This window comes from Grampus griseus (assembly GCF_964374135.1).
Source record: "Grampus griseus genome assembly, chromosome: 2".
In the NCBI taxonomy this organism is placed as follows: Eukaryota; Metazoa; Chordata; class Mammalia; order Artiodactyla; family Delphinidae; genus Grampus; species Grampus griseus.
Genome location: NC_139018.1, coordinates 62,035,443 through 62,049,822, shown reverse-complemented (window position 1 = coordinate 62,049,822; position 14,380 = coordinate 62,035,443). Strand labels below are relative to the sequence as shown.

The following is a 14,380-nucleotide window of genomic DNA, read 5'->3' as shown; positions in this document are numbered from 1 at the left end:
TGAACTTTAGACATCAATTTCTACTATTATTATTATTATTATTTTACTTATGGAAATATAGGAAAAGCAGTAAATATGGAATTAGAAGACAAAGTTATCAACGAGATGTAACAGTTAAATCTTACCATTCTCATTTGTGTGTCAACATCACAAATAAAATGCTCTGAACACCCTACCTTGGAATGGAAATGAAAGAAGTCAGTTTTGCAATCAAAGCTTACCTTCACTGATATTTGAAAAAGATGTCAGCATTTAAGTTAATATCTATTTCTAGAAGGCTTTACTTTAAGAAGTGATGGCCTCTTTCTGGGGAGAAGGGATAATTCTTTATACTGACATTCCATTCCATTTACTGCAAGATGAAAATGAATGCCACCATTAAATGAATTCCATGGTCAGTTAATATTCAAAGCAAACTTTTCTATTGTAACCACTTAGTCACCATTCTATAGGAATATTTAGATTCTAAAAATAAGTCTGCAAGAATATAACACAGCACCAGTTTCAAACTGGTAATGCCCAGCTCTTCCAGGGTCATGTCTCATAATTCTTTGTTTCTATGGATCAGAGACTAAGGATGTGAAAAGGGAAGACCAGGTTCCAGGTCTGAATGAGGCAAAAGCAGAATCTGGTTACACTGTCTGAATATTGTAGCCAGTTCACTTATTTAAATTTTAGTAATCATTTTAAAGTGACAATTTATGTGTGACAAAAGACAAGGTAAGATGTAGGGTTAAAGCATTACATGGTATAGCAGAAAGAGTTCTGGCCTCTGGTTCTTTCCTTCCCACTGCTGTATACCTTCAGATAAATTATGTCAGTAACTTTCAGTTCTGGGCCTTTACTTCCTGTTTTTCTTTCCTTATCTGAAAATGACAGTTATTCTGAGAAGGATCAGGCAAAATCATGAAGTCTACAAAAATGGTTTTAATAGTACAAAATGGCACAGAAGGTCAGGATATTTCTGTGAAGCTTGAAAAATGTATCTACCAGAGATCACCAATCTGAAGAGTTAAAATTAAAAACTTCAGGGTGGGTATCTGACCTGAGGTATCTGAACTTACTGTTTCAAGTTCTTATGTTACCTCTGTAGACATAGTCTTAGAGTTGAGTAAAGTGTTAAAAAGTTAACTAGGTACTCTGTTTTATAAGATTCTATTAAAATTTTCACGGATTTATTTCCTATTATAAAATTAATACATGCTTCTTGTAGAAGCTTCCAACAGCTCAGAATTCTGTAAAGAAAAAGTACTTTCCCTCCACTGCTCCCTGCTTTTTCCTGCTCTCCCCACCGCTCCACACAAACACACACGCATAGGACTCTCCATTTCCACTCCTCAGACATGATCATTATGGACAGTTTCTTGTAAAATTAAATACTCTGAAAATGGAAAAAGTTGGTAGACAATTTATCAATTTAAAAAATGTTAAATTAAAGAAAAATCTAGAATTATCCCATACAAGTCAGAATTGGTGAAATCTCAAATTCCCTTGGGACAACAGAATGACCAATTGCTGGGTGAGGGAACTGAAACAATAACCCTGTAAACAAACTGTCTGGAGTGTATGGCTAGAGCCAGCCTAGAGCAAAGATGGAAAAAAGCCTTCAAGAAACACCACCTCCTCCTCGTGGTTAACAACTTGATGACGTTCTTCAACATGTTTTAATGATTATCGTATCTTCCTCTTCACAAAGGACTGATTTATTATGGTTTAAATTTAAAGAATACTGGTTTCCCAGTTTTGAATCAGGCTTAGATTACAGAACACATAAGATCAATGACTTTCTTCTAGGCAAAACACCCCTGAAAGCAAAACCCACAACTAACCCCACAGCGTTCATTTAAGTGCAGAAGGAACAGTCCTGGGGAAAAGTTCTTCACACAGTTCTAGACGTTAACTGCTGCCACCACCCTCCGTCTCTACTCCTCTTCCCATACCTGTCATCAGCACCTCCACACTTAACACTTCCACGGCACCTTAAATGCACAAACAACTTCATGTATTATTTATCTTAATCCTCAAAACCATTTTGTCAGGTAGAAAGGACAATCTTAGCTTTTCAATTTACCCATTAAAAACACTGAAGCTCAGAGCAGTAAAGTGATTGGCCCATGATCATTCCCCAGTAAAAGTATGTTCGCCCAGGTATACTACTGCTGTCTAGATGTCTATCTCCATTTCAGAGCTCTCCTCTCAAGATCCCACGTGCAATCACTGATCCAACATCTGCACTTCAGAGTCCAAATGTGGTTAAACTCAGTTTTCCAGGCTCAGCCCATAATATTCTCCCCCAAACTTGTTCATTCTCAACGAATGGCACCATTATCCTTTCAGTTGTTCAAACCCCAAACCTAGGAACCATCCCTCCCCACTACCCCTTTTATCAACATGCACGTAGACTCGATCACCACATCCTTTAGATTTTGCCTTCTAAACTTTTCTCAAATCTGTCCACTTCCCCTTGTCTTCACCATGAATACTGTAGTCCAAGACCCCAGCATTGCACATAACAATCATTTCCATGTTACACTCTGTCTTTTGCACACTACCCCCATTCCACCCATTCTCCACGCTGCAGCCAGAGTGATCAGGTAATTTCTCGGCTTAAAATCTTTTGTTGGCTTCCCAGTGCTCTTCAGATAAACAGAAGAATCCTTAGTGCGGCCTATAAGGGCTAATATAATCTGACCCTTGTAAGCTGGCAAGATAAGTGAGCTCTTTCCATAATTTCAGAATACTATGATGTCTTTTAAGTAATAAATAAATATTTAAGCTTCTGTTTTTTTCATAATGCATAACATTTAAAACTTAAGTGTATTGATTAATTGTAGAATGAAGTTTGCATTCGTGGATTTTTTTAAGCATTAGTAACACAATCATATATAAATCTTATTGATCCTTCTGAAATTCTTCTTTAAATATATCCAAGTTCATATTATTGTAATAACATATGCATTAAAATACATGCACAAATATATATAATAAAATATATATTATTTATATAACATTCGTAAATTATATCATTCATTTCATTGTGTGTAATTTCTATCTGCTGCAAGCCTTTGGATAGCTGGAGAAATAGAGGCATGGACATTTCTCCCACGTTGTATGAATCACTCATCTCAGAGTTTAAAAAACATCAGCTTCATGGCTGTGTGACTTGTGCAGTTGCCCAGAGCCTGCACTTAGAGGAGCCCCATGCTTGGTTTATTGCTCTACAGTTGCTGTCTTGAAATTCTTAATTTTTGCACATTTTCATTTCACCCAGGGCTCCAAAGATTATTAATCTGTTCCTGCTAAAAACATTTTTTTAATGTATGTAGAGTTGAACTCTCTCATGTCATCCACGACCTAAGTGTTTATTGTACTCTACTTCTGTATTTCAAGAACTCAACAGGAGAAGAGCTCTGAGGACCACCAGAGTCAGAATTGTCAGTCAGTGGGGGGATCTATATATTCTGTGGCCATTCATAGATTTCAGACCAACAAAACATGAGGTTATACTCAAAAAATGAGGTTTCTAAATAGAGTGAAACCTGGTTAACAATTTTGGCGAATGAGGCAATGTCAACAGATAGTTAATGGGGAACATGCCTTGGATTTAGCTGTTACTTGAGGTAAGTACTGGCCTAGATTACAGGGGATAGCTGGAAAAAGGCAACTGTAACCAACATTACCTTATAGAATCAGGTGATAGCCATATTAGAAATATTTTTATTCTTTATAAAGTTCTTCAATACTTTTTTTTTTTTTTTTTTGCGGTACGCGGGCCTCTCACTGTTGTGGCCTCTCCCGTTGCGGAGCACAGGCTCCGGACGCGCCAGCTTAGCGGCCATGGCTCACAGGCCCAGCATGTGGGATCTTCCCGGACCGGGGCTCGAACCCATGTCCCCTGCATTGGCAGGCGGACTCTAAACCACTGCACCACCAGGGAAGCCCCAAAGATGCTCATTTTAAAACACATCATGTGTTACTTTTATCTTATCAAAGTTGAAAGGCTGCTGACATTTGTAAGTTACCATTAAAAATTATTATTATTATTTTATATCAAAAGTGCATGATCCTAGAAGAGTTGATTTACTACTTATCCTAATTAACTTAGGTGAATTTAAAAATTACTATCTAGGTAAAATTTAAATTTTAGGCTGATAATTTCCCCTCATGAACTCAAAATTTATTTACACTATGAAAATTTCAACTTCCTTGAGCAAGTTATGCTTCTGAGATAAAAATTAAGTAATGACAGTTTCTAGAAATTCCTATTAGTGATAAATGTGAAGCATTCAGGTATAATGGTTTATTCTTCAAGAAGATGAGTTTTGGTGTCAGACTTGGGTTCAAGGCTCTGCCTTGCTCTTTATTACGTGACTCTGAGCAATTTACTTGATCTTTCTGAGCCTTTGTTTCTGAATTCAAAATAGGGATCACAACACTCAATAAACAAGGCTGATGTGGGGATCAACTTACATAACAGACATAAGAGTTCAGCACAGTGACTTGGAAGGATAAATACTCTACAAATGCAGCTATCATCATTGATAGGATTTTTCCTCCAGGATTTTAATCTATTAAACAGTTACCTTATTGACAGGAATAATGTTCTTGACATTGTAGTAGAAGCCGAAATAAACCATGTTGAAAACTGCGTGACGTCCCAAAGTTGCTGTAAATCCTTTGTTGAGGCCCTGGAGTCCCAAGCCTTCCTTCTTAATGATGTGTCTTGCGTAACTCATGGTGGATGGTTGCTGCACGAGAGAGGAGAAAGGTCATCTTTGGGACTGTGAAACAGAATAAATTACAGTTTTAACTTCCCTTCAAGCCCAAAATTATTAGGGACTTATTTTTCCCCAAAGATGAATAATCATGCCTAGATTCATGCTTTTTAAAATTAGGAAACCCCAAAAGTAAACAAAATTGCATGCATAACAACAGGCCTTAAAGGGAAGATTGTTGACCAAGAAAAAATATCTTTGATGGAATTAGTGAAACTAATGTCATATAATAAACTAACATCATTTTCAACATGTCAATAGTTGCATCCAATTCTGGATCATCCACACTAAAAGAGGGGATTAACCATATAGATAAACTAGTAATCCATACTGGTAATCCACAACTGTGCATAATCCAAAAGGAATGTATTTTTGGCTCCTGAATATTTACCTTTCTAATTATGTTTTTCTAAAGCGAATGTTACAATTAGTCCTGATTCCATTCCCTCAATAGTTTAAACTGGCGTTAGGTTAGAAATCAGCTGTGGATAAATAGCAGTTGATTGTAGACTTCCTCAAGAAAGTGGGCAATCAGTGTGTGTAACACTTGCTGTGATAAATGATAAATCAATGGTGTTGAGAGTACTGGGTTACCTTTAATTTACTTCTTTCCAGCCCTTTGATTGATTACCTAAGGTTGAAATACCTTGACTGCTGGAACCCAGTCAGTGCTACTTTTGGAACTTGCTAAAGAAATCACTGTAGTTTGCCCTGAGTTTTACAATTCATTACAGTACAATTACAACAATTCATGTGGGTTTTTAAATAAGGTTGAGTGACTGTTTCCTTTTTGGAGGTACAGCACAAAGGATCTCTCTCCCTTTTAAATTTTGAATACCGAATAGTAAATAAGGGGAAACGTTCAGCATTTAATTTTTTTCCCATGAGGCAAGCACTGAGATGACGCGTATTTGAAATTTCACTGGAGCAGGTTGCTGGAGTGATCATGGCAGTCTGATGCACTCACTGACTAAAACTCACATGTTTTCTTATCATGTGCAATTAAGGCTGTGTCAGCAGAACAGAACAAATCCAATCAAGGCTTTTCATCCAACTTTGTAGCTATGTAATTAACCTGATACATTTAAATGAGTTTGTTTAGAGAGTAAACCCTATAGCTTTTACTGATAAATGTTTTAAAAACTCTAGCTACAATTCTACACTCAAATTCATCTTTTCATTTAAGAGGATTAATTACAATAAATTACATTAATCCCAAGAAAACCCTTTTTTTGTGACATGAGAAAAACACATGAGAACGTAACTTAAAACAATAAAAGACATTTCATATCGGAAAACCAAAAATTCTCAGAAGGTTAAAGTTCACTCTCTCTGCTACAAAATGGGATTTTTTTGTTTGTGTTATGGCACATTGACTATCAACCCCAGTTATTTATTTTGGTTTTCAAAAGAGACTTGAGGACAAGTTGAGCAGAAGTTCATTTCTGTTGGAAAGACTCTGAAAGTGCTGAGCAAACTCCCAGGCACTGCTCTCTTGTTGTGAGGAAGGCAGCCTAGAGGGCAAAGGCAAGGAAAGGAGGCAGCTCTCCTGGGGATGAAAGAAACTAGGCAGAAGTGAGGCTGCCTGGGTCCAGACTGACCAACACCAGTCCTCCCTGCTTCTAGCCCAAGCTTTCTCTCCATCCTCACCCACTCTGAAGCCCCGAGGGCAGGAGAGATGGGGAGGTCAGAGGCCATCTAGATTCTTCAGCAACAGAGGAACCAATGACTTTGAATGAAAGTGCAGATTAACATGGCTTTCCCTAAATAAAACAGGTATAAAGATGTGTCTATCATTTAAAAATCTAGTGTGCTAAATCATCAAAATTTAAAGAGAGGACTTCTATTAGATCTTTTTTTAAATTAATTTTTATTGGAGTACAGTTGATTTACAATGTCGTGTTAGTTGCTGCTGTACAGCAACGTGAATCAGTTATACATATACATATATCCCCTCTTTTTTAGCTTTTCCCATATAGGTCATTACAGAGTATTGAGTAGAGTTCCCTGTGCTATACAGTAGGTTCTTATTATTTATCTATTTTATATATAGTAGTGTGTATATGTCAATCCAAATAGCATTTACTGATGGTCCATTGCCTGATTTCTACCAGCTTGGATGTTAGGTAGGTACGAAGAAATGTAACACATGGATTTTGACTCAAGTGCCTTGTTGAGTTTGAACTCAGCTGTGAATAATTAAGCAAATCAGGGGGTAGTACAGTAGTTAGAAATAGGGGGTCAGAGCCAGACAGTCCCAAGCTTTGAATCCCAGAAATATCACTTGCTAGCTTAAGCAGGTATTTTATCCTTTGATTTATCCTCACTTCATTCATCTGTAAAATAAGGATAATAATAGAATCTTCCTCATAGGATTGTTGTTGTGATGATAAATAAGTCAATGAACTTTGCCCTATGTAAGCATTTACTATACATTAGCTGTTAATAATAATGGCAATTATGAAGATAATAAAACTAGTTATAATAGTAAAATAACAGGTAATTTCTTTGGTAGTTGAAGGCAATGACAACCAAAAAGTGGAGGCTGATTTGAGGGGGAGGAAGGACATGAATAACTAGCCTCTTCCTGCTCATTCCTTTTGGCTGTGGTTTCCTTTTCCCAGAGCCCTGGACCCTTGTGACATGATCCTTCCTACAGAAATGCATTCAGAGTGCAAGATCATAGGTCTGCTTTTTCTGGGAGCCACCCATATCCAGCTCCTGGGCTAGAGATCTCCTAGGTCATCACCCCAGGGCTTTCCTCTCAGGAGCAGCAGATCCTGTAAAATGGTCTCTTCCCTACTGCTTGGTAAACATCCTCGGTAAGAACTCTTCACTTGACAGGTCTATGCACTGTAGAAGCAAGGCCACCATGCGGGAGCAAAGGTTGGGAAAGGAAAAGCACACTAACCAGGCCTCCACCTGACACAGTTTATTTATACCTTAGAGAGCATATACATGCATGTTACCAGGTACCTGGAACACAGGAAGTGCTCATCAATGTTCGTCATTATCATAGATACTTGGTACTTTACATATATCATCTTACTTAATCCTCTGAACAAGTGTGTGGGATGGGTATTATCTTTATCCCCATTTGACAGGTGAGGAAACTAAAGTTAAGTTACTTGCTCAATATCACAGAGTTAGTGGAAGATCCAGAGCTCCAACTGAGGCCCCTCAGGCTCCAAGTTCATACTTTTATACTCTGCATGGTTCTGCCATCCTATCATATACGATTGCCTCTCTCCACAACCTGTAATGTGGACAGCAGGTATATTATTCTCATTTTACAGGTGAGGAAACCAAGGATTAAGTAATATTCCTAAGGGGAAAGTACTGGAAAATGGCTTAAGCAGAATTCTACATCTCATCCAGTGGTGCTCTCATGCTTGTTGACTCATTCTTGTTATACACATGCTGTAAGATTTTCAGAGTTTGATAATCCAACTGATACAGGTAACAGATAAATACAAATATATTTTTCTGGCAGCTTGGGGCCTTGAGACCAAGAAAAACCTAAACTCTAATTCCCGTAAGAATTAGAGGTGTCCTTTTTGCTTCATTCAGAGACACTGTATCACACACATGTAAGCAAATATTTAATTAGAAAGGCAAAACATGACTTCCACTAGGAAAATACAGAATCATTTTGACTAGATCTCTGTAAACACAAGTTTTACTAAACTTATTTGATTACTGGGCTTCCATTTCAAAATGAAATGGTAACTGATTAGCATCATCAGGCAAATGATTCCAATCCTATCCAACCCAGCACGTCACCCACAAATTCAGTTTCCTTTCAATATTTAGATTCACTCCAATTTTCATATTTAGTTACCAGCTGTGGGCCAAATTGCATTCTAACTTTCCTAGATATACCTTTCATTGACTGCACCAGAGCTGCAAGCATGGAAGAATAAGTGGGTCAGAACGGAGCTAATGTTGCAATATCACACTGCTCTCCACGTTGATTTAGAAAAATCTTCAGTTCACTGGTACCTGCCAGAAGTATTTCCATTGGAAGGAACTCAAAGTCTACTTTAACTCTGATGTCAGCTATTGCCAATTGTTAATTCTGGGAACTCCATGTTCTTTTATGCATTAATTTATTCAACAAACACCTACTGAGCCCTACTAGGTGCCATGCACTGTGTTAACTATCTAGTACGGTACTTTGTTCATATTCGAGAAACATAAAAATATTTTTGCTTTGCTTTTTATTTGGAGAGATATACTGAAAAATTTTATATCTACCCATGAGAATATTCTATAATGATTATGAAACATGAAATCGAATTTCTGTAATTGATGAAGCCACTATGGAAAACAGTATGGACGTTCCTCAAAAAACTAAAAATAGAACTACCATATGACCCAGCAATTCTACTCCTGGGCATATATCCAAAAAACATGAAAAAAAAATTTAAAAGATACATGCACTCTAATGTTCATAGCAGCACTATTTATAATAGCCAAGATATGGAAGCAATCCGCGTCCATCAACAGACTAATGGATAAAGAAGATGTGGTATACAATGAGAAATCACCTCACGCCTGTCAGGATGGCTAACATCAAAAAAACCCCACAAATAACAAATGTTGGAGAGGATGTGGAGAAAAAGGAACACTCATAAACTGTTGGTGGGAATATAAATTGGTGCAGCCACTATGGAAAACAATATGGATGTTTCTCAAAAAACTAAAAATTGAACTACCATATGACCTAGCAATTCCACAGCTGGGTATATATCTGAGAAAAACAAAAACACTAATTCGAACAGATACATGCACCCCATGTACTTAGCAGCATTACTTAGAATTGCCAAGATATGGAAGCAACCTAAGTGTCCATCAACAGATGAATGCATAAAGAAGATGTGGTGTATATACACAATGGAATAATACTCATCCATAAAAAAGAATGAAAACTGATATCACTTATATGTGAAATCTAAAAAATAAAGCAAAATAGTGAATATAGCAAAAAAGAAACAGACTTGTACAGAGAACAATCTAGTGGTTACCAGTGGGGAGAGGGAAGCGGGGAGGGGCAAGATAGAGGTAGGGGATTGAGAAGTACAAGCTATTATGTATAAAGTAAATAAGCTACAAGGATATACTGTACAACACAGGGAATATAGTCAACATTTTATGATAATTATAAATGGAGTATAACCTTTAAAAATTGTGAATCACTATGTTGTATACCTGTACTTTATATTGTACATCAACTATACCTCAATTAAAAAAAATGATGTGTTATATATACACAATGGAATATTACTCAGCCATAAAAAGAATGACATTCTGCTATTTGCAGCCATGTGGATGGACCTAGAAATTATCATGCTTAGTGAAATAAGCCAGACAGAGAAAGACAAATACTGTATGATATTACTTGTATGTGGAATTTAAAAAATAATACAAATGCATGTGTATAACAAAACAGAAACAGATTCACAGATATAGGGAACAAACAAGTGGGTACCAGTGGGGAGAGGGAAGGGGGAGGGGTGCGTTAGGAGTATGGGATTAAGAGATACAAACTACTGTGTATAAAATACATAAGCAGCAAGGATATATTGTACAGTACAGAGAATTATAGCCATTATCTTGTAATAACTCTTAATGGAATATAAACTGTAAAAATACTAAATCTCTATGCTGCCTACCTAAAACATAATATTATAAATCAACACACTTCAATAAACAATTCTTTTCAAAATTAAAAGTCCTTAAGAGGCGTAAATAAAAGAGAAGATCCATTGCCTACACAATGCTCCCAGGCACCACTCTGGAACACTGATTCCTTACTCTCTGAGAGCCCAGAATTACCAACAAATCACCGAGATGACTTATGGCAGCCTCAGCTGTTTTTTCTGGAGTTCTTCCATCCAACTACTGACCATAGCTGGCTCTGATTACCTTGTGAGATCATGGACAGAGGTTTTAGGCATTGTTCCTTGGGTAAATAGCTATCAGAGCATGGCCAGTAGGCACAAGCGTGGGGTGTGTGTCAGTGGATTTCCTCCCTCTCTAAAGTGAGAGAAGAGCTCTAGGCACATCATGTCCAAAGACAGCACGCTCCACACGCATCCCTTTACTTGCTTCCCATGGCAAGGGGAACTCGGGTGCATTTTAGAGCCAATGGAATAAGGTGTTGCACTGGATTTCCTCACATGACTGGAAAGCAAACCGGATGAGACCTTTATACAGTGAAGTGAGTGTCCATATCTGGGCCTTAAGAAAAATACTGCTTTTTAAAGAGGATATCCAGTTGCTACACTTAGGTGGGAAAATACCCTTGCTCATTAGGAGACAGATCACTTAAGCTCTCCATTCCTCGAAGTCTTGAAGCATTTTCATAAATTTGAAAAAAGAAGAAAACTCTTCCTTTTATTTGAGAACAAAATGTAAGTGAAAGAAGAGGAATCGGGCTCAAAATTCCACAGTTACACATCTCTTTTAGCTTAGGTATTTCACTAATTTGTCGTTGCAGTTTATTTTACTAAGGCATGATTAGGGACAAAAAGACATCCAAAATATAATTATATTCTTTCTACAATTTACATTTGATGAGCAGGCCTATTTTTAAACAATCTGTGAGTGGAAAATAATTTGCTTTAAACAAACTCTTCCAGATGCTGAGCCACAAAGCTATGTCAACACCAAGTTGCTGTCCAATAACCGCCTGGAGGAACACGGGGCCTCGGGGTGACGGGACGAGACGCTGACCCTGTGCTTTGCCTGCTGGCAGAGCAGGAGGGAAGGTGACTGCGCTGTGGACCCAGGGGTGACTACTCAGAGGGGACTGGCAACATGGAAGGAGCCTTTGATTCTTCATGGTTCCAGAAACACAACGATTTTCCCTTAAGCGTCTTCATTACCCACTTTTCTTTATCCCAGTGAAAACAGTGTGGTTTCTAGAAAGAGACCTCTATGTTAATGCTCAGTTCCTTAGAGCTAATAACTGCATTAGGTTTTATTTCCCCTATCCGTAACATAGAGATAGAGCCACTGACCTTATAGGGATAATGGGAGGATTAGGTATCAGGTGCGTGTGAGCACTGTAAAAGGTGGAAGGAGACAGAGCAGTTACCAGAGCGATGCGATTGCAGGGCGGTAGTGGCAGCAATCACCAATTATTTTTTCTTTACATAGCCCTGTATTACCTGTTTTGTGAAAACAATTACTTTTGTAATTTACAAAAACGATACAACTTTAAAAAATCAAATAAAGGAAAAAACATGTAAGGCATCTTGCACAGTATCTGGCCTATAGTGGATGTTCTGTAAATGGTAGCTATTATCATTACTTCAAAGTCTCAATTCTGAAAGCAAAAATCTAGGGTTTCTGGCACAGCTGAGTGGAAGACTGAAGTCTATTTTCTGTAAATGATAATAGAGAGGCAACTTGGCTGCTGCCTTAGGCACTGTTGAAAGATAACTATAGGAATGGATTCATACACATAATTCACTTTTCTGCCTACAAGAATCATAGACTGGAAAGAAATAATTTAGGTACTGAACAGCTTCCAGGCAGGATTTCACATGGTAATGCAGGAAAAATTTGAACTTAACTCAATACGTCATCATGAATGTTGACATGCCCTTGAAGCTAGCTTCTCACGCGTTCTGAAAAAAGAGCCACACATTCACTCTCTATATAACTCAACTTCTCTCCTTCTGGAAAGAGAGGATTGCAAAGTACAGTCCTATTCACTTTGTGTTGTCTCTACATAATATGACTAAGTTTAAGCATTTGTTAATTGCCTATGGAGAAAATAATCACTAAGCTTTGTGATACTGTACGTGATCTAACTGGTCTCTATTAGATTATTAAGCTCCCAGGATAGAGTGTGTAGAGCTATATTTAGTGGTGTTATCCAAAACAAGAATCAAATCCTGAACTAATTTTTAAAAAATCCTTATCTTTAAAGATTCTACCATCGATGATACATTTGCTATCAGTTCATTGATCCTTAAGTTTTAATCATAGAGCATAGGTGGAAGACTATTCCCTTCTTAGGCTGAACATCTTTAAAGACTAAATAGAGATGAAACAGGCTTTTACAATTTCCTAAAGGTTTAGTTTCCTATTTGGGGGTGAGAATGATTATGTTCATATGTAACGCCGATAAAAATGACAGAGTAGAAGGATAACCTGTGCCCCATCCACACATCAGAGGCAAATCCTATAGACCTCAAGGGAAGGAAAACATAACCCGTTAGCCAAATAATAACTTTGAAGTAGATTTCAAAGTGGAGAGAAAAACTGGGAAACAATTCATACAAGATTTTGCTCCTGGAGAGAAATTCACATTTTCCAGGCTAGCAGAGAGCATGCCAGCAAAACACCACTTGGCTTAGCATAATTGATAGGGGACTTCTCATTCTTATAAGTGTACAGGAAAAAACGATGCACCTAGTTAGGAGGGAGCAGGACAACAAGCTACAAAGTCACACTTTTGGCAAGACTGGGGATACACACCATCTCCAATGGAGAAATCCCTGGGCAAGCCTAGTCCTAAGCCAAAAAGACTACAGACCAGAACGACACTTTGCTTGGGTTTAGTTTGAAGGATGGGGGGAAATTTGGATCTATCCTGATTTTATCTGAACATGTTTTTATACCCACTGAACCAAACCAGAGCATGACAAAGCTGTGATTACTTTGCTCCCCACAGAAGGTCAAGCGTATTTAGAGACCGGTTTACTTTATTCACTGTGAATTTTAAGATGCTGGCCAAGATTCTGGTATTGGAATTGAAGGAAGTGTGGCAGGGATTACAGTCTTTGACTGATACGGTGGTAATTCTAAAAGTGGAGGCGAGACAAGTACACCTATTGAAATACTTTATACAGAAGCTGGAAGGATATAAGGGAAGTATCAATAAGCAAATTAACCACAATTTCCTTTACATTTCTAGCATAGTTTAGGGCTTACTGGGAGGGACGGCATATTTTATGGATAACATACCTCTGACTGCCTAGAAAATCAGTCCTAGAGCACAGAGGGGTGAACACAGGCAGCTGGAGCCAGCGGCGTACCTGCCATTCCTGGGAAATCCTGTCAGGAATTTCACTGAGGGCCCCAAGAACACAGCACACACAGCCTCTGCTCTCAGCCAGTATTGCCCGTGGATCCCAGCTAGAGGGGCGCCTTTCCTGGACCCCATGATTCAGAGGGCCCCATTCTGGCCCTTTGCCAACTATTCCCTCCCCACAGGGCCAAATGGACATCTACCTACATTCCACAACCTCCTTCTAGACCACGCTCTGTGCACCTGGGACCACGGCAGTCCTTTTGTTCCATCTTTATCACTCTACCATCGCCTCCAAGACTTTAAGTGTAATATTAAGAGTCATGTTGACTACTGTTACCCTAGGCTATCTTCCACTACAGATAACTTCTTGGGAACTTTTCATGTTTAAAGGACCACGCAGACTCACCTCCTCAGGCTGACGAAATAGGAAAATCCACAATTACTGTGTACGAATCCATGGTGGTTCAAATCTAAGGCAGGAAGGTAGAAAGGCTGAGCCACAGACCTGTGGCCTGAGAAACTCATACTATTGGCGGAGCAGCAAGAGTTATCTCCC

At 38.3% G+C, this 14,380-nt stretch overlaps 1 protein-coding gene across 1 annotated transcript in view; it reads right to left on the bottom strand.

Annotated features, from left to right (window-relative positions):
• The window catches only part of SLC25A21 (solute carrier family 25 member 21), a 510,376-nt gene that overhangs the window by 35,875 nt on the left and 460,121 nt on the right, over window positions 1–14,380 (bottom strand). Inside the window, exon 7 of the mRNA XM_082681409.1 lies at window positions 4,584–4,748. Coding sequence (XP_082537535.1) covers window positions 4,584–4,748 — 165 coding nt within the window. The remainder of the gene's footprint in view (window positions 1–4,583; window positions 4,749–14,380) is intronic.